This window comes from Aedes aegypti, chromosome 2 (assembly GCF_002204515.2).
Source record: "Aedes aegypti strain LVP_AGWG chromosome 2, AaegL5.0 Primary Assembly, whole genome shotgun sequence".
In the NCBI taxonomy this organism is placed as follows: Eukaryota; Metazoa; Arthropoda; class Insecta; order Diptera; family Culicidae; genus Aedes; species Aedes aegypti.
Genome location: NC_035108.1, coordinates 339,641,880 through 339,662,982, shown reverse-complemented (window position 1 = coordinate 339,662,982; position 21,103 = coordinate 339,641,880). Strand labels below are relative to the sequence as shown.

The 21,103-nt window shown below is 37.7% G+C and overlaps 1 protein-coding gene across 1 annotated transcript in view; it reads right to left on the bottom strand.

Moving 5' to 3' along the window:
- Positions 1–21,103, bottom strand: part of LOC5568493 (protein sax-3) — a 566,012-nt gene that overhangs the window by 120,732 nt on the left and 424,177 nt on the right. The window contains exons 3-4 of the mRNA XM_021846078.1: positions 14,384–14,577; positions 3,733–3,835 (exon numbers count right to left, since the gene is read on the bottom strand). Coding sequence (XP_021701770.1) covers positions 3,733–3,835; positions 14,384–14,577 — 297 coding nt within the window. The remainder of the gene's footprint in view (positions 1–3,732; positions 3,836–14,383; positions 14,578–21,103) is intronic.

Sequence of the window (21,103 nt, the reverse complement as noted above, 5' to 3'; positions counted from 1 at the left end):
TTGGCATGGATGTTTCGCTTAAAGCAGTCACATACTTGAATTTGTAGCATTTTAAAGAAGGATTAAGTATCTTATTGCTAAACATGCATTATGCGAAATGTCGACCAATAAAATTATGGGAAACGTTCTTACGTGAAACATCCCGCTCCCTATGGAAATGTACATTGAACACTAAGCTCAGAACTTGGCTCTGAATCGCATTGTTTTGCACAGGTATTTATCTGATGACTACCGATTTTTCCTAGGATTACTTCCAAAGGTGCACTGGAAATAAATTCAGATATTTTCAAAGCAGTTTAGCAAAATTCATTGAGAGAAGGATTTCATATCCCCGAATGGCATTACCCTGGATTCCAATATTACGAGGCAAATTCATTAAAGGACATTGTACATTCGGGAAAACAGCGTTCGGGGTAATATAACTTGGGGTAGTGGTACATTCGGGTAGTGGCATTCTGGAAGATAGCATTTAGGGCAATGGGGTATAATTTGGGAGGATTTTACCCCATTACCCCGAGTTCCACTACCCCGAACGTCATTATCCCGAATGCCATCACCCCGAATTCTATATTTACGAATGATCCATAAACCCGAACGGCATTACGCTGAATTTCAATATCACGGGGCAATGTCATTCAAGAAAACTGTATTCGGAGTAATGGTACATTCGAGGTAGTGGCATTCTGAGAGATGGCATTGGGGGTGATGAATTTCGGGGTAATGGGGTTTAATCTGAGAGGGGCGCTTTAAGAATCATTGGAGTATTTTGAAAAGAAATTCTTTAGAATAAACTTGGATTAATTTTCGAGGCATCCTTGGGGAAGTTTATGTAGAAATCTCTAGGTAAAGTTCTGGAAGCATTCTATTAAATCATTTCTACATTAATTCTAAGAAGTGCTGCTGCTGAATCAATTGTTACTATTTTGGAGAAGTTTATAAAGATATCTTGAGCACTCTTATAAATTTCTATAATATTGTTTTTTTTTTGTCAAAGTAATATTTCTAAAACATCTCTTTATTAAATTCCTGTATGAATTTTACAAAGAATCTTCAGATCAATTCCTCAGGACAGAAATTGATGGAAGGATCCTTGATCTTTGATGAAGTCCCAGGAAAAAATACTGGGACTATTGTATGAAGAAATATTTTGAGAATATTTCAACATTAAATTGAAAAAAGTCCTAGCTAAAATATAACCAACTTATTCCGTTCATAAATTCCGAGTTTGATTCCTGAACGAATTCAACAGGAGATATTGAAAGGCATCTCAAGAAATTGGATGTAGCATGTATCACCTGTTGAACTCTTAGCCAGAGGAATCTCTGCAAGAAATGTTGGTATAAAACTCATGAACTCATGCATCGTGTCTTCTAAGCAATCAATATATTGAAATACATGGGAGAGTCTCTGGGAGAATACTTTGAAGAATAAAAATTACACGGAGGGCAAACTGAGAACAAATCCTGAAAAATCTACAGGAACCTCTGAACTGGAAGATTTGTTGTCAGATTGCTTGGGGAAAAACTTGCAAGACCAGTAGTTCCGAATCAGCAGGTATCCTTAGTAGTTACATACAAAAAGAACGTATGCAATCCACAACATATCATGTAAAAATTCTGGTATGTTTCTCTGGAGTCCAGTAAGCTCACTAATAATCTAATTAGGAGTCTACCAAACATCTTTCTTAGAGTCTGATATGGAACTTCTTAAAAATAATCTTAGCAACATGCAATAAAAAATGTGCAGGTCAGGCAGTTGGAAAAATGACGACTCCCACCAACAATGTGTCAAAGATATTTAAAGGAGTTTGAAATAGATTTCTTCGAGAACCGTCACAAAAGTTTTCACAACATTTAAAAGATTTCTTCAGGTAACCTTAACGATTTCACCAGAATCCGCGAGGTACTCGCTAATATTTTTTCCAAAGACATGTTAGGTTCCCACCAAGTTCTGAAAGCAGTTTGGAATATTTGAATCTTGCTAATTAGGAGACAATTAATGGCTGTTGAGAAAAAAAATGGTTGGAAAATTTCTCTGGGAATCTCTTTAGATATCCGTTAAGATTTGTTAAGATTTTCTGCAGTTTTTGTCTAAGTATCACTACACATATATCAGCTGATAATCTTTTAAAAAATCCTGCTGGTTTGAGAGAATACCAATGGTGGAAGCAGTTAGGAATTTCAATCAGTTATACTGCCGTGAATCGCAAGTCAGTCCCATCTGCATTTTCGTCAAAATTGAGTTGAGTTCAATTTTCAACATATCTTCCAATGCTCTTTCAGCTGCACTAATGAGATAGTATGATTTGTTCGGAAAAATTACGATAAAACACCAAGTCAAATTGTCCCATAATGAAGAGTAACCGTATATCAGTCCCACCACAGATTTTCGCACCGTGTAACCCAAAAATGAACCGTATTTTGATCATATTTTTATTTTCTCGGAAAGATATCGTAGTAATAAGCAAATTGTGAAAGTTTTATTAAGATTTGTACATTCCAATTGTCATTTGATGACTTTCTATGGTATTAACTCCAATTTGTCAAAAGTGTCGAATGTGACTGTTTTGCAATTATGGACAGATTACGTCCTCACTGGGATAGAGCCTGTTTCTCAGCTTAGTGTTCTTATGAGAACTTCCACAGTTATTAACTGAGAGCTTTCTTTGCCTAAGTTGCCATTTTTGCATTCGTATATCGTGTGGGAGCCCCCTTATCTTTTATTGATATAACGGCAAACAATCGCGTTTTCAAAACAAAAAATGAAACAATATATGTTTTGAAACATGACAAGCGAAATTTCGGTAATAATTACCCATCAAACAAACAAATCATGCTTACATGCCGGTCAGCAGTAAGCTAAAGACATTGACTTTTCTAAACTACTAGGCAAATATCAACATATTCTTATTAAAGACATTGATATAAAAAGGCGTAGATTTGTTTCCAAACTGCTTAGCTGTTGAATGTTTGGTAGAAAATTACAGTATACTGTAAATTTTTAAGTGTGTACATTTTTATTCCGGAGCTATTTGTGAAAGAAATGCAAGTGGAATCTGTTTTAAGAAAAACTCGGAGGGAATCTATGAGACCATCATAACCTTTTAAAATTACTGGCTTCTCTGAAATAAATGGTGAATAGTTACACCTTTAATCGATTCTTCAGACTTTTTTTGAATCTGTAATTTTCCAAGGCACTATGGACTTGCTAATTAGTCAACAAAGTGAACCATTACGCGGATCGGAATCCATTTTACTCACCGTGAAATAAAAAGGAACATTCCTTTTCCAGATTTATTTCATAGTTCTAGCGGGGATTTTCTTAACGGCTTTCAGTCTCAACGGCAATCAGAACTTCTAGATTTCTTCTACGCCCAACGTTACGATTGTATTTTCAATCTTTTTCAAGGGTTAGAAAAGTTATGTTTAGATTTACCCTAATCTATAAAAATCAATCACCAGACAAACCCTTGAAAAAGATAGAAAATACAATCGAAGCGTTGGGCGTAGAATAAATCTTGTAGTTCTGATTGCCGTTGAGACTGCAAACCTTTAAGAAAATCCCCTGTGCAACTTATGACAGTCGAAAGCATCTAATCATACTTTAACGTGAAATTCGTTTGTGAACTTTTTTTGATCGCATTCCCCCTGGAAGAAATCCTTTCTACGCCCATGACGAAGCTGCACAAACCACTTGCACCTTGGAATCGAAGCAATGACAGCAGAAACTTACCTGCTACTTGTAGGGTGGCATTCCGGCTGCGAGCGACTCCATTCTCGTTGTGGGCCTCACACCAGTAGACACCGGCATCGCTTTCCCGGCGGGAGTTGACGACCTATTGTGGCGGCGGAAGACACAAGAAAACCGGAAATCGAGAGCAAATGTTAGTTGGGTGAACAGAAGTTGCTGCTGCTGCTGGGAGTAAATTGGGCTAATGAAAGTGGGAAAAACTTTGAAGTGTTGGGTGGAGGGGATGGTTGGACTGCTGGTACGGGATTGTGGAATGTAGGGTTACATGGAGAATCAATCGAAATAAAAGTTCATCGAACTACAGTAAACTCTCTATAATTCAAAGGGACCATCGAGGTTCGAAGATATGTTGAGTTGTAGAATACCAGGTTTTTGCTTTATAAGTATGCCAAACATTACAACCAATTCTTATATCTAGGTGTTTTGTGTTCGACAACACTATCTCCTAATTTGGTAAAACTTTGGTAAAGCTTTTATTTACCTTCTGTCAGTATTGCATTTGAACGCGTTCAGTTCGCGTCCCAGTTCAAATTTTTGAACGAAAGATCAAATAGGCTTGAACATTGAGCAGTTCAAAATTTTGAACGCAGAAGAGCCGAAAAATGAACGCGAAAGGAAAATTGTTTTCATGGCAGATTAAAACAAATTTAACAACAGAAATATTTACTAGAGATGTCAAGGAACATGAAAGGTTCCATACATTGTACGGGATACGAACTCAGTGCAGTTCAAAGCAGTACTTTTTAAGTTTTGTGCTTCAGTGTGCATTATAAAGTGAACGGGCCGTTCGTGAGCAGCGTCAGAAACTTGCACGAGAGTTCAATGTTTACTGCGTTCACGTGCAAAATTAGAACGCGTTCAGTTCATTTTTGGCTCGCGTTCAGTTTAAAATGCATCACTACCTTCTGTTTACAACACATTTCATTTAATTTCCCGTAGAAGCTCCGATTTTTTACAGGTGAGTTGTTTCACCTGCTTATAAGGGAAAAAACGCTTCCAATTTACTTAAACTAACTTAATCTAAATATATAGCGCATTGATCGTGGCAATAGAAGATTGCAAGATTTTGAATAAATAATTATTTTATTTGACATATGTTCCAATGTTTCAACATTGGATATTCTCTGATACTCGTTGGTACTATACCAGGGAGGATGCTTCAGTTTCATTTTCAAAATTTATTTGAAACTAGTGGTCCCGGTAAACTTCGTCTTGCCATCAAGTAGGCTGGTGAAAAACGTTATGGATCGTCCCATGTAAAATTATAGTTTTGTTCACTCTCGTTATTCCGATTTTCCCGATGAATATCTTGAGATTTCTATACACACAAACACGTCGGAACCCTTGACGAACAAAACGGAGAAAGAATCATCCAAATCTGTTGATCCGTTCGTAAGTCATTTCGTGACATACAAACACCAATCCATTTTTATTTATATAGAAGATAGATAGATAGAAGATAGATAGATTCTCTGCTGAGCTTTCTTTCTGGTATTACAACAGCTAGTCCAAATTGGTACAGCATACAACATGGCCGGCTTTAGAATTTGTTGGAAGATCAAGAGCGTTCTTAAGACAAAGTTTAGATTTTCTGCTTTCGCCCTTACTGGTGCATTGAATTTGAATTGTTTTTTTTTTACCGGTTGATAATAACGATTTGCGTCCATTTCCCTCAAGAGTAAAATATAAAAATGAAATCGGCTTAATTTTAATTGCTTGGATTAGACCGTTTTTCAGGTCAGAAATAGGGATCAATACCGAAAGGCAAAACAATCTCCCCCAACATTTTATCGTCCCTCAAATTTTCAAAAAACAAATGGGTCGACAGCCGACGGGGAGGTGGAGATAAACCTGTTTTCGAAAAATATAAGGAAAATATTTACGATACCGAACCGTCGTCAGTTCGTCAGGAAGCCATCCCGTTGCCGTCAGCCATAATTCCCCGTTAAATATTTACTTTTCATAAAATTTTTAATCATTCTCCGTTGTCGTCGCAAAAACTTCACCCATTGAGCACGTGCGATGGGCAGCCCTTTCCTCCTGTAGATACTGGAGGGGATTTCACACTCCATTGTGTGGGTCGTTCAATTTTTGATATCATTTGTTGACATTACGGTTCGGTGGCTTATAAGAGAGGGTTGGTGAAACACGGGATGGGGAGAGCGATTCCAGGGTGAGATTTGGGTCATACCGAAAGTGTTTTCGCTTAACAACTGCAATGCAGCGCATCATAACAACCCTTTTATGCTTTTGGGTGACGACGTGTTTGTTCTTCGGATGGTATTAACTTTTGAGGCACGTAGTCAGGCGAATCGTCAATGCATTGCATGGGTATGAGATGCTGCGGTGTTTGATCTCTGATGAAATTTTTCAAATGGGTGATTGTCATATCACTTACCGTTTTCATCGAAAACTAAAATCGAAATTAAGTAAAATCTTAAGTAAGTAGTAGAGTAGAGTCAAAATGTCGAAAGACCAAATTGTTATGTCAACTGTTCTAAATATAGTTATCAGTTATCTGAAAAACAATCTATTAGTGCTAAACTTACAAAGCCGAAACGGTTCTATCTAGAGTTAAGGATATCCAGCGGAATCCCATTTTGACTACCAATGGAGTCGTTGTTGCGGAAATGGAAAGATTTAATTACCTGGTGTAATAATAAATAAGTCAGTTGAAATGGGACGCCTATATACGTGAAAAAGTTGCTAATCGTTCATTATTATGTGGAGTTCTGCGTAGGTTATTACCTTTGTGCCACAACAGGTCCTTCTGAAGATGGCTACGCCTTCATCCACAGCCGATACCATGTGCGATATAACTGCTTGAGGTTCGACGTACAATTCGTATTGGAATGAAATTCAGGTACATCAGAATCGATGTGTAATGGTAGTTTACGGAACAAGTTGCAGAATGATGATTTTTACAGCACGAGTCGTACATTTATTCTAAGAGGCTTGCCGAGTAGGATAATTACGACGAGTGCTGTAAAAATCGAGTTCTGCAACGAGTTACGTACAACTTTTTTGTGCAATTTGGTAGAAAACCACTTGAGGGTATCAGAAATTGTATCGGAATGCATTCAACATAATTTTACAATTTCTGAAATTTTTTTGTGTAATGATTCATTACGCAACTCAAAACAGTTGCGTAATGAGAAAGCGTTGCGTAATGAATCATTACATCACTGGTTTCAATTGCGTTTTGACTATTCCCGCAGTGCATACTTCAGTGCAGGAAAGTAGGCCGTTTCATGACAGGTTGGCGTGATGAAAAACAGCCTATTACGATGAGAAATTGCAAAAAAGCCAGACTCTTGGAAGCGGCAAAAGATGGTACTGCTACCAAAGCCTAGAAAAACGCCTGGCGAATCTGCAACGTATAGGCCGCTATGCTTCCCAGTCAACATTTTGGTCGGTATAATTTTTGTTATACATCATTCTATATGAATCAATTCGATCGTATAGAATGCACGAAAAGGCTATATACCTACCAAAGTGGAGACTTCCAGCGATCAGATATACGATGTCAACAAAATTGGATGAAAATTAAAAAAAGGTTTCCAGTAAGCCTCGAACACGGGACCCTTGGAATACGAACCAGACTCCTTACCACTGTACCACAAAGGGCTACTTATCAGCAATGCGATTATTTGCCCATATCAATGCATGTTTCATGTTCAGCGACACCTGCTATGTTGTTCTTTGGGGCCGATCGTCAGCTGATACCAAGTTTGGGTGGCAATATTTTCTAACCTATGTTGCATTATTTCCGTCATGTATTGCTGTCAACACATATTATCGTTTATGAATCGTATTTGGGATTTATATACTACTTGTGTTGACATTGATAACGCTTAATTTGGCATCTTGTGCGATTCTGATTTTACGATACGATACGATACGATACGATACGTGGTTCACTGGGTTGTTGGATACATTCATCCAGAGGCGCGTCCTCGTTCGAAACCATGGGTAGGGCAAACGTTGGCAAATATTTTGTGCACAGTGAAACTAAGAAAAATGTTAACCCTATGGAAGCCTAGGCGGGAAATTAAAAGTTACTATATTTGAGGGACTCAAACGCAAAGAGGTGTAAACAGAAAAAATAACATAATCCTTGAATTGCTGAAAAAACTACAAAGCAGATTTTCTACAAGAAAATCGAGGTTTTTGTCACTCACACCCCTTTGCTTTTAAGCCCCTAATTATCACGCCAGTTGGACGATATGGTGCTGTTAGTAGTCGGTGAATCAAGACAGGAGATGGAGGAACTCGCAACCGAGACAATCGATACTGTAGAAGCTTGGGTGCGGGACAAGAAGCTGTCGATAGCCCACCACAAAACTGAAGTGGTTATGATCGGCAATCGTAAGACAGTGCAACAGGAAAGAGTCACGGTTGATGGTTGCATCATCAACTCGAAGCACGAAGTTAGGCATCTGGGGTGATAATTGATAATTGGCTTCATTTCAACAAACATATCGACAATGTCTGTGAAGTAACGGCGAAGGCGATATCGGTGTTATCTCAGATCATGGCAAAAGACTCGTCGATTAAAAGCAGCAAGAAGCGGATGCTAGCGAGCGTCACAACATCGATCATCAGAATTGGAGGTCTAGCATGGGTGATTGCAATGAAGACGGAAAGGAACCGATCTCGTCTGAGCAGTAGGTATAGGTTGATGACTATGTGGGTCTAAAGTTCGTATCATACCATTTCATCGCAGGCAGTCTGTATGATAGCAGGGATACCTATAAGCCTTCTTCTCGAGGAAGATAACGAGTGCTACAGAGACCGCCACACAAGAGAATGCCGAGAAAGAGTAAGTGCTGATACGAACAGGAAATGGTGAGATTTTTATTGGAAATGTGATGACTCCGATGGTAATAGTTGCAATTAAGATTCTCTTCTTGAACCCTAGGATTTCCACAAAAAAATCAGATAATCTTATCAATGTCATAAACTTACCACTTAGAAAATTCCTAACAATATCAAAATGTTACATTTCATGATTTTTAAGGGAATTTAAAAGACTATCATCGGACTTGCAAAGATTAACACCAGAATTTACAGGAAGACCACTGAATTCTTAACCCGTATAGGCCTGAGTGAAAGCAAAAATACTGAAACCCTCACCGCTCAGAGAATTCTTAACGGATTCAAATGATATTTTGTCAGTTCACTGGCCCACATATCTAGTTTCTAAAAGTGGCCAGAGGAACTCGGAAATATTCCTGTGGCCGGAGTTATTCCGGTGGGTCTCTGGGTCAAGTCGGGTATTTTTTGGGACATGCCAAGTTACCTTTATTTATTTGCAATGAGAATCATTTTTATTTGCATAAATCTTCAAGATCTAATATTCAACATTATAAATGAAGAGTTTTGCACCGTTTAAAATATACCGGATGTGGCCATTCGGACGTAATGCCCGGAAGAACCGACTATGGATACGTTGGATACTAAACCATTTGGTCGGCGTTAAGTCAGAGTGGACCAAGTGACATTTTTGGTATTTTGAGAAAAATGGGTTCAAAGTCTAACACTCTGTAATTTTTGAACTCGTTTAAATTTTGGTTCAATATTTCTTCACGTCTTTATGTTACTTTCAAACAATATAATGTGATGTGATAATCATGAAAAATCATAATTCAAACCTCTAATAGAACGATTTTTTGATGGACTATGTGTACTTGGTCCACTCTGAATGAACTAAAGACCACCAGTGAGTTGGTTCATTCTGACTGAACAATTTCTTGGAAAATTACAATCATTTTATGCTTGCATGGTCAAATTGGGTGCATATCTATAAGATAAACAAATTATCAAGACCCTTCGTCACCAGTATCGTAAATTCTTAAATACTCCATATAGTAAATACCAAAATCAGTGACATTACGATAGCTTGAACATTAAGGTTTCGCAGGGTCATGGCATTGAAGACCAGAAAAATCCAAATATGCGTTCAGTCAGAGTGGACCAAGTGAAAATCTTGAGTACTGACCAAAATATGCTGGTCCAATAAGCGGGACCTAGGACATGCCATACATACACTATAGATGTACCGTAAGCTTCTATTGGACTCTGAAATTAACTCAAAAAATGCAGTAATCAATCATTTTATTGCTTTTCAACACTTGGTCCACTCTGTCTGCACAGAATTTGTTGCAATTTCAGACCACCCATCCAAATATGGTAAATGCTCAAAAATCAAAATCAAATGCATCGAATTAAGTAATATTCATACATTTCTATTGATGGATAAGTAGAAGAATGATTCGATGTCGAAAAATCTGACAAATCTCCTAAATGTTTTTAATTTCCTCGTATTCCTCAGCGCGCTGATCATTTTCGCTGTTATGGTAATAAGCACTTGGTCCATTCTGACTGCACACTTTTATCGATTTTTGTTGATCATCCAAAGTAAATTTATTACATATCTCTCGCAGTTTTCAGTATTCTTCAAATCTGATCAAAGTGTAACGGAGGTAAGGTAAATTCGCATCAAATGAGATCCAATTTTCCCAAGTTTTGTACTTGGTCCCCTCTGACTTAACGGCGACCATTTCAATGCTCTAAAAGTAGAAATCATTCGTAATCGTGCACTCAAATGCGTTCCCATAAGCTTGACACAGATGTTCAGATACAAATTGGCCTCTTTATCGTGACTTTGAGGCGTCCCGGGACCCGGAAATGGTCATTTGTATGATTAATCAAATGCAAAACTCATAGTTATCCTATTCAATCGTTTCTCAAAAGGTTTACACTGACGCAATTTTCTTAAAATTCCGTCATATAGTGGCCACATTATAACCGATTCCGGAAATTATCTGTGTCTTGAAATTTGCCTACCTCCAGGGGCACAAACGCACAGTACCCTTCTCACCCGACCTGACCCAGTGATCCACCGGAATAACTCCGACCGTAGGAATATTTCCGCATTCCTCTATCCACTTTTAGAAACTAGATATGTGTACCGGTATACTGACAAAAAATCATTTGAATCCATTAAGAATTCGCTGAGTGGTGAGGGTTTTAGAATTTTTGCCTTCACTCAGGCCTATACGGGTTAAAGGTTCCTGAAGAATGATGATGCTAATGCTATGATGCTAATTCTATGAGGATTCTAATGGATTTTCAATTGAAATCATTTATAGTCAAACTTCTTTTTACGCCCCTAACCCCAGCGTTAAAAGAATTGGAACGTAAATAGAGGGAGCGTACTTAAGTAAAAAGAATTAACCACGTTTTTAAAAAGTAAGCATGACTTATTGATGTTAGCCTTGCGAAACAGTTGAACTACACAGTTTTTGTACTAAATTGAGTTGTAGCTACTAAAAATTGGTTTTAAAAAGCGTTGTCGTTGTACCGATTATGGCAATAGTGTTCCTAGTATTCGACATAAAAGTGTGTCAATTATGGACTATCGAATATTTGCACGAAATGAACTCAAATGCAGTCCAGAGTGAATGATAATGCAACGCTTATAAGTAATAAAGTGATTGCTCATAAAATTTTCCAAATATTTTGTGTTATATAGACAATAAATCAATTTATCGCAATGGGTTCAAGGGAGCAACTAGAAGGAGTCGAAATGAAGTGAAAATTAAAAACATCGTACAAAACAGCATCAATGAACTCACATTACGTTTCCAGTGCCTAATTTTGGGGAAAAAATAGCAAAAACTCAAAAATCGAGTATTGCTGAAACAACCCTCTGTACCATGGAATCAGCAGCTGCTGCTTGCGTGCATTTTCGAACGTGTGATTGAAAAATCCTAGTAGTTGAGGACAAAACCCGTAAAACGACTTTACTTGTTTTATTTCACTGATCAAAACATGTAAGCAAACCGCCTCTAGAGTATTGCCATAATTGAGTTTTGAAATTCTTTGTACCAAATAGTGGAAATAACACGATTTCCAACTTAAAACGGTGCATTTAATTGCTCACCAGCTTAATTTGTTCATTTGTTCTTACTAGACAACAAACATTTATCGGTTGAAGCAGTTTTACCGGATGAAAACATAAGTTTTGAAACGGGTGTTTCTTAAACTGACACTTATATTGAGCTGTTCGGTAATCCAATCCGCATGGTTATTAAATTAATTAACTCATTACGCGTGGTAAAGATGGACAAATTATGGGTGAAATTATGAAAAAAATCCACGTGCTCGGCTGGGATTTGAACCCAGGACTCTTGTATGCTAGACGAGCGCTTTACCAACTAAGCTACCGAGCCACTTGGTGACCCAATAACTGAGTTGGTTACAAGTTTAGAATTCAAATCCCTACAGACCACGCGGACCCCTTTCATAACCAATATCCATCCATCTCTTGTTCCTACACACGCGGAGCGAGCGAGTGCGATTTATTTAGTGTTGAAACTGTTTGCCTATCGTACCTACATCGCTTCGGGTGTTTCTTAGCAAACTGCTAATAAGGTGACATACACTCCCGTGCATAAGTTTGGGTTCACCCTCTCAAAAACATGTAAAAGTGTTCAGTCCATATTTATGTGATTAAACGTCCAATTGAATCTCTCTAAGCCGCATACGAAAGACAAAGAGTTATTCTGACTTTGTATGTATTTTTCCAAAAACATTCTTTGAACTTTGTATACTAAATTTTTACCTAAAGTTATGACATTTTTCAAAAAACACACTGTAAAAACATAGCTAATTTCCTCAGCATTGGATCGACCAAAATTTTAAAACAAGGTGTCATTAGAATCGTAATCTTATATTCTTTGAGGTAACCCTACGAAATTTTGGCGGAAAAATCTGAGAAGTATTCAAAATCAATGAAACAGTCAGTCTAGTCATCGTGCAAAAGTTTGGGTTCACCCCTCAGTATGGTGTATCGTGCAAAAGTTTGGGCTCGCCTTAGCTTACTCAATTCTGTGAAATCTCAAACCAATCATGTACGCGCCATTATTTGCGCTCAAAAAAAAACTTTAAACTATTAAAGTCGGTTGAAAAATGGCGGAGATATTGACAAAATTGTTGAGTGAGTGGCTCAGGTGAACCCAAACTTTTGCACGATTTGCATCATTATGAGGGGTGAACCCAAACTTTTGCACGATGACTTGACTGACTGTTTCTTTGATTTTGAATTCTTTTCAGATTTTTCCGCCAAAATTTCGTGGGTTCTCCTCAAAGAATATACGATAACGATTCTAATGACACTTTGATTTAAAAATTTGGTCGACCTAATGCTGAGGAAATTAGATATGATTTTTCAGTGCGTTTTTTTGAAAAATGTCACAACTTTAAGTATAAATTTAGTATACAAAATTCAAAAAATTGTTTTTGAAAAAATGCATACGAAGTCAGAATAACTCTTTGCCTTTCAAATGCGGCTTAGAGAGTTTCAATTGGACGTGTAACCACAGAGATATGGACAGATCACTTTTGTATGTTTTTGAGAGGGTGAATTTAAACTTTGTGTGTATGTGTAAGCTTATTTTTGAAGCTTATTTCACGAATGTTCAGGGTTCAGTTATAATCAAAAACAAAAGTTTTTCAATCCTGTGAATATAAGCCGTTATATTATAGTAAAACAATAAGAAAAATGTCTTTTATTATAGTAAACAATAAGCAAAATGTCGATTACCATAATTAGTACTTCTACCCTAGTAGAAGCGTAAAAAAGCTTTTCGTTTGGTCTTAAATTGTTTTGCAAAGATGTGGGGTTTATCCGTGGTTCTTCTCAAGGGTATGAATTGGGATGACGGAAACTTTAGTCTGATGCCATTTTGGATTGGAAGATGACGACTTCCGGGTTGTGTAAATCGCTTGGAACCCATGCAATACTCGTATTTTTGGAACGGGAACGATGAGTAGAAGGCGAAAGTTCATGTCTGACCCCATTTCGGAATTCAAGATGTGAAAATCACCTGAAACCCATAATATATGGATATTCTTTGAAACGGAATCGATGAGTAAAATGCGGAATATAACATTATTTTGGAAATCAAGATGGCGATTTTCGGTTTGTGAGAATTACTTGAAACCCATAAAAAATGAATATTTTTGGACCAGGACACATGAGTAGACGCCATTTTGAAATCCAAGAAGGTGATTTTCCGTTTGTGGAAATCGCTTGAAACCTTATGCATTACCGATGTTTTTGGAACGGGACCGGGGCCGGAAATCGATATCTGACGCTATTTTGGAATTCAAAGTGGACATCGATTTTTGGCATCTTCTCATTGGTCTCGTCTTGAAAATTGCCATCTTGGATTTCGAAATGGCGTCAGACATTGATTTTCGACTTCTACTCATCGATCTCGTCTCGTAAATACCCATATCACATGGGTCTCAAGTTATTTTCACAAATCGAAAGTCACTGTCTTCGATTACTAAATGGCGTCAGACATCGTTTTCCGTCATTTATTCATCGGTCCCGTTCCAAAAATACCCTTATTACATTGGTTCCCATGAGCCGTCATCAGACAGAAGCGTAAGTTGGATTTTTTGGAACGTAATAAACGAGAGCGTAAAGTTGGAATTTCGAGCGCGAAAAGGGAGAGTGTGAAAAGAGGTTTTGCTATATATTCACTCTACCCTTTTTGACAAGAGTATCCAAATGGCAAAGCTTTTCATAATTAGGATATATAGTTTGACCTTAACTTACCTTGAGAAAAAACAGCTCTCCCGCTGGAAGAAATATCCGATGTGATCCCGGGAAAATCTTCAGCAGCGATCCATCTTTGTACCACTGAATGGTGGGCGCTGGAACTCCTTCAGCTTTACAATTTAGCGTGGCCGGCTCATGGCGAGGCACTGTCGTGTCGATCGGATGCTCGATAATACGAGGGTTTTGAAGAGCTGCAATGGAAAACGGTAAATATTTATTAGAAAAGGAAGACTCTTTGTTGAAATATAAGCATAGATATATTGTATTGTGAAACCTTTTTTAAAGTTCTAAAGAATATAGCTGTGGAATCCTTTGCTTTGTTGCATGTCAATATTAGTTCGCCACAGATTTTTTGTAAATTTCGGCCGAACGGCATTTAGCCAAATGACCCGAAACCACAGAAAGAATCTCCAGATTAATTTTGAAATAGCCTATTGAGACCCCACTGACTATCGTTGTGAATATTCCGTATTTTTTGTGGTAACGTCTGGAAAGACCAGTGTTGTGAAAAACTCATTTTCTCATAACTCACGCTTGAGATTTTTCATGCGTGAGTTGTCAATCGCGCAACTCAGCAGTCAAAAAAACATGGATGAGTTGGCTCACCTTTTTGACTCATATTTCCACAGTTTACTCACAAACGGCAATAATTTCTTGTTAGTCTGTTAAAATTATAATAATCCTTTCTAACGTAAACAACAACATTCGGGTTTTACGAGTTTTTGACTGGTTTTGCGATTGAATCATTTTTTACGGTTTGAGTTGATTGAGTGATTTTGCATCAAAATCTCAAGCGTGAGATCTCTAATGAGTTTGCTCTCACTGGAGAGCGTATTGATTGATATTTGAGTGTGAGTTTATCAACACTGGGATTCGATGCATTTGATTTTGATTTTTGGCCATTAACCATATTTGGATGGGTGGTCAGAAATTGCAACAATTTCTGTGCAGACAGAGCGGACCAAGTGTTGAAAAGCACTAAACTGATACATTATTGTATTTTTTAAGTCAATTTCCGAGTCCGATAGAAGTTTATGGTGGTTCTATGGTGTATGTATGGAATGTTCTAGAACCTGCTTATTGGACCAGTCTATTTTGGTCGGTATTCAAGATTTTCACTTGGTCCACTCTGACTGAACACATATTTGAATATTTATGGTCTTCAATGCAATGACCCTGCAATATCTTAATTTTCAAGCTATCGTAATGCCACTGATTTTGGTATTGACGATATGGATTATTGAACGATACTTGTGTCGAAGGGTCCTGATAATCTGCTTATTTTAGAGATATGAACCTAGTTTGACCATTTAGCATTAAATCACAGAACGGTGATGTTTAGTTCAGTCAGAGTGGACCAAGTACACATAGTCCATCAAAAAATCGTTCTATTAGACGTTTAGATTATGATATTTCATGATAATAACTTCACATTATATTGTTTGAAAGTAATACAAAGATGTGTAGACATATTGAACCAACATTAAAACGAGTTTAAAAATTACAGAGCTTTAGTCTTTAAACCCATTTTTCTCAAAATATGAAAAACGTCACTTGGACTTAACGCTGGCCAAATATCATCAGGCATAATGCAATGCTTGATGAAATTTGTGATGGTATAAGAATTGAAGAAGCATATATGAATTATAACACACTGAAATTGGTTTTACGTGGAACATCGGTTCTGGCATATAAGACAAAACGCTTCAAACTAGAACATAACTTTTTTTAGAATTATTATGAAAAATACAACAATGATTCATTTACAGTACCTTGAAATTTATATTATTTTTTGCTTCGAAAATGAGATAGAGTTGAATTATTTAAGCTTGTATTAATTTTACTTCACACATTATCCATTGTGCAATCTACTGTCTGAGAGCTTCCTCATCGAAAAGTAATTAGCATCAACTTCCCAATAAATTCTGCTTCACACTCTGGAAAAAAACCATACCTATCCCGACTTCAGTTCCGCTTCACCAAAGCTACTAAATTTCAATTCACGAAATCACCACCTCCTCCCAATGTGCCATTGTGCCAAAAAACCGTCCGATCGATAGACCGAAACCAGGTCTCAGAGAAAAACACCCTCAACCGGCAGCCATTGGACCCATCGGTTCCCATCGGCCGGGTGGACGGTTGCATCGTCCTCGTTGGAACCGACCGGCTCACCTTCATAAATTTTGCCACTGTCTGACACTTTCCGAAGCGATGCGGTTCCCAGCCCTCAACTTAACTTTACAGCAAACTTGCCACTTGCTGCTACTTACCCAGGACGGGAACTGTGCTCTCGGCTCGGTCTGTGTCCCAGATAGGGCCCAACTTCTGCGGAAGCCATTGATCAGTTTTTGCACTTTTGCGAGCTGCTGGGTGGAAGAAAAACCGCAACTCCATGCAAAATTTACGGCGAAGAAATGTTTAATTTATTGCTCAATTTTTGGGATTGAAATTTATCGGACTGCGTTTTTCTAATTAGTGGCATCGATTGCAGGGAGTGGCTGCCGAGTAGGGTGTGGCTTATATTCCAGAAGTGGGCAAAGTTTGATTTTTTTTTGCATTCAAATCACATAAACGGAGGGCCCAGATAGCCGTAGCGGTAAACGCGCAGCTATTCAGCAAGACCAAGCTGAGGGTCGTGGGTTCGAATCGCACCGGTCGAGGATCTTTTCGGGTTGGAAATTTTCTCGACTTCCCAGGGCATAGAGTATATTCGTACCTGCCACACGATATACGCATGCAAAAATGGTCATTGGCATAGTAAGCTCTCAGTTAATAACTGTGGAAGTGCTCATAAGAACACTAAGCTGAGAAGCAGGCTCTGTCCCAGTAGGGACGTAACGCCAGAAAGAAGAAGAAGAAACGGAGAAACCTTGAAATTTCTGCCAAAGATTAAGTCTAGTTCTGTGAATGCCCTTCAGTGAATTTTACATAAGATTGTTTTCTGTAATACATTTACAATCTTTAAGCACAATTCTCTTCAAAGCTATTTTTTTAAGTTTGGAGAAGAGCAATCTTCCCGTTGTTTTATTAATAGGGTGGCTGATCGAGTAGTATTGTGTGTCCTATAATAGTTGCAGTGCGGATTTAAACGTGTTATAGTCAATGTTGATTTATGTGCGTATTTTTCTAACATAGCCCTTGTCAAAATAAAATTAAAGTGGAGCGATAAAAATTGGAAGAATAGTATAAAATATTGAAGAACCTTAACTTTAGTGGGACGTTTCAATAATAGTGAGTTTTAATGGAAAAACAATATAAACCACTTAAATAGAAACAAGCGTAAGCAAGTACCACTATTACTAGAACATGTTCCAATAATGGAAAAAATGATTTTTTGAGAGATTCAATGTTATTTATTATAGTTTGAAGAATGAGTTTTCACTATGAGAAGATAAATTTGTACTTACATTCCAGTACTAACATTTTTCAAAATTTCTCCATAGTATAAACCTACATTGTCATTGGGCCACCTTTAAATCACCACTGGGAAAGCTGAAAATTACACAAAACATTATTTTTATGGTAAGGATGGTAAAAAAGATATGGGATACTGGATTTTTGCTTCAGCTCGGACTTGCTGTATAGCTGCGCGATTTCCGCTATCTGGGCACCAGTAGAACCTACGATCTTCGATTTGCAAAAGTTTAGAAAAATAAGGCGCACTCTACTGCGTAGTTACCTATAAAGCTCGAACTGCTCAAGCCTCGCGCAAATGTCACCTTTCAGTCCGGGCCAATTAACGTCATGCAAAGTGAAATAAAAATTATACATTTCCCCTATAATAGCCGGTAATTACCATTCTGGCAGAGTAAAAGTGATTTTTCTTGCCCGTCAGCCAACCGAGTTGGATTTTTGTAATCGTAATTAAACGTAACTAACTGCGAACTACCTTCCATAGTTGGGCACTGAATGGTCCGACGGTCAATCATCCGAGCCACAGTTATAAAAGGACTGCGCTGGCGGGTCTTAATTACCTTTCAGGTCTCAAGTTGCTACCCGGTGGAGCACATTGACTGAATGGAAATCTCACGCATAGTTTTAATTTTCGTGTCGCGTTCACTCGGCAATCAACGGTGGAAATGGTTGGCGCACAACATGTTCCCCTGATGGTATGCAATTAGTGGCACGATAGGGCAGTTAGGTTGCTATTTGTTTAAAATTCAATTTGTCCGAATCAATCACATTGAGTCCGTTGAAATACGGAACGGTTAATCGGCGATCGGTAACTGTTGGCAATGTTTGCCGACATAAATGCCGATAATTGGCTGTTGTGATTGGTGATAATCGGTCGATCGATTGATAGATGAGAGAAAAACTTGTAATGTTTGGTCGGTTGTGATAATTCGTTTGCAGCACAGATAAGATATAGGGTAAATAACTATTCAAGAACTTCCAGGATTCACTTTAGAATGCTTATTTTTTGTTGGCCGAATTATCTGTCGTACTCTTTGCTTCGTCACTCGAATCGGAGAGCCTGAGCTAGAGGTTGCATCGAGGTGTTCTTACGAAAAGTTGTCTAAAGAGGTTTCAAACTTTTGGCTCGTGGAGCCAAAATTGCTGCGTGGAACACTTGATAATGGATCATTTTATGTTATATGTGAACGCCATCTAAAATGTTTCAGATGAAGTACAGATGTTCCTACCTTTGCCAATAGATAGCGCTTTTGCAGCAGATGGTTAAAAAATAAAGGGCCTATTCTCCGAAATAGAGCATTTTGAAAATGATTATTAACAAATATTTTAAACCAGGCAATTCAATTGAATTCAAAAGTTCAAGTGACAAGATACATGCATTTTAATTTATAGGTTTATATTGTTTAATAAAAATAATCGGTATACTATATGAAAATAATTAAAGTACAGAAATCTGAAACCAAATTGTAGCATAATTTTTCTCAGGCCCTTTGTGGAGTAACAACCGAATTCCAGCCGAACATCAACAATGTTTGACAGAACAAATCAAAACAAAACTCACAAGAATCTGAGCAATGACCGTCACGAGTGAAATGGCAAGTTACAGCTGTGTTTGCGGAGTAAAACGACACGAGTTGAATAAAAAATAATTTCCAAAGGAACCAAATCGGCTGTCAGCGTGGTTGTCCGTCCTATTGCCAGAACAAATTCCGGAGAATATATCGACAGCTTGAATCTGCAGCCAACACTTCAGCAACCATCAATATGAAACAATAGTATTTCCGAACGGTGGATTCTTATTGATTTATTATTTATTTAAAACAAGATTTAACACAATTAATGATTTCTTTACAGGCAATTCATTCACAAAATTGAAGCGTAACGCTTGTTCGGATGTTATTTGGCTCCCGGTACCAGAGTTCACCGCAGTTTTAAATAGCTGGAAGCGCAAACTGATGTAACATTTGGAGTGGATGATTGCTTTGAACTTTCCCCACCGGAAGGGATTTGTCCACAAATTTCATAACGTCAAAAATTCCTATTTTTCACACTCATCCACCCGATTGTAACGCATTTTGTATGAATATTTTTCAAATTTTGTGTGTATTGTAACAACTCAAGGACACCTACTTACCCCCTTCAGCATTTATGCAATTTGTGAATGAACCTATATTACATCTACACTAACTGTAATTTATTACAACCAAAAAGACGTTAGTTATGATTTATTAACCTACATATATTTATTACCAGAACCAAAAAAGAAAGGCCAATCCCACTGCTCTGAGCTCACAGGATAGAGCAGTAAAAAAATTAAAAACACTCGAGGTATACTTCTACATTCTATTAAATTGCTTTATATTAATACTGCCCATAACTGCATAACAGTTACATTCGACATTTTTTGACAAATTGGAGTTAATACCATGGAGAGTCATCAAATGATAAATACTTTCGATCAACTTAATGGAATCTGTGAGATTGTTCTAGAAAATTCGAAAAAAATACCAAATTGTTTTGTCACATTGGTAATTATAACCGCATAACAGTCACATTGGGATTATAAATGAGCCTTATAATGTAATAGCTATGAAAATTCTATCAGAATTATTTTCTGGCTATTCATCTAGTATGCGATATGAGTTATATATATCATACAATACAAAATATCAGCCTCAAATAAGCACTTTTGAGTTCCTGGAATTTTAAGAAATTTTAGTTTTCTCCCATACTGCAATAAGATGCACACTTGGTATTCCATTTACTCAATGCTTTTTTTTATTCTGATAAAATATTCAGTTCTTACTCTGAAAATTTCTAAAGGAGTTAGATGGATTTTTCTATAGAATTTCTCCAAGAATTTTGTTTCGGATGCCTCATATATTGAATCTGGATTAACAAACAAAAATTGAATTTCTCCAAAGATTGTTTCAGGAATCATCGAAATCCCTTCAAAAATTCATTGTGAAAGTGTTCAAGAAAGTTTAGCGAACGTTTAGAGGTAAGCATACCATCTACCAGAGCTGCGGCAACACACGCGAGCTGGGAACAGCTGTCATAGTGATGGGTGATATGCAAAGGCGCGATTCTTTAACTTCAGCATAATCGACGTGCATAGCCCACACCCCGGAAGCACTGATGATGACAAGGACGCATTTTACACGCAGCTCGAACGCGAGTACGACCACTGCCCAAGCCACGACGTCAAGATCATCATGGGAGATTTGAACGCTCAGGTTGGCCAGGAGGAGGAGTTCAGACCGACGATTGGAAAGTTCAGCGCCCACCGGCTGACGAACGAGA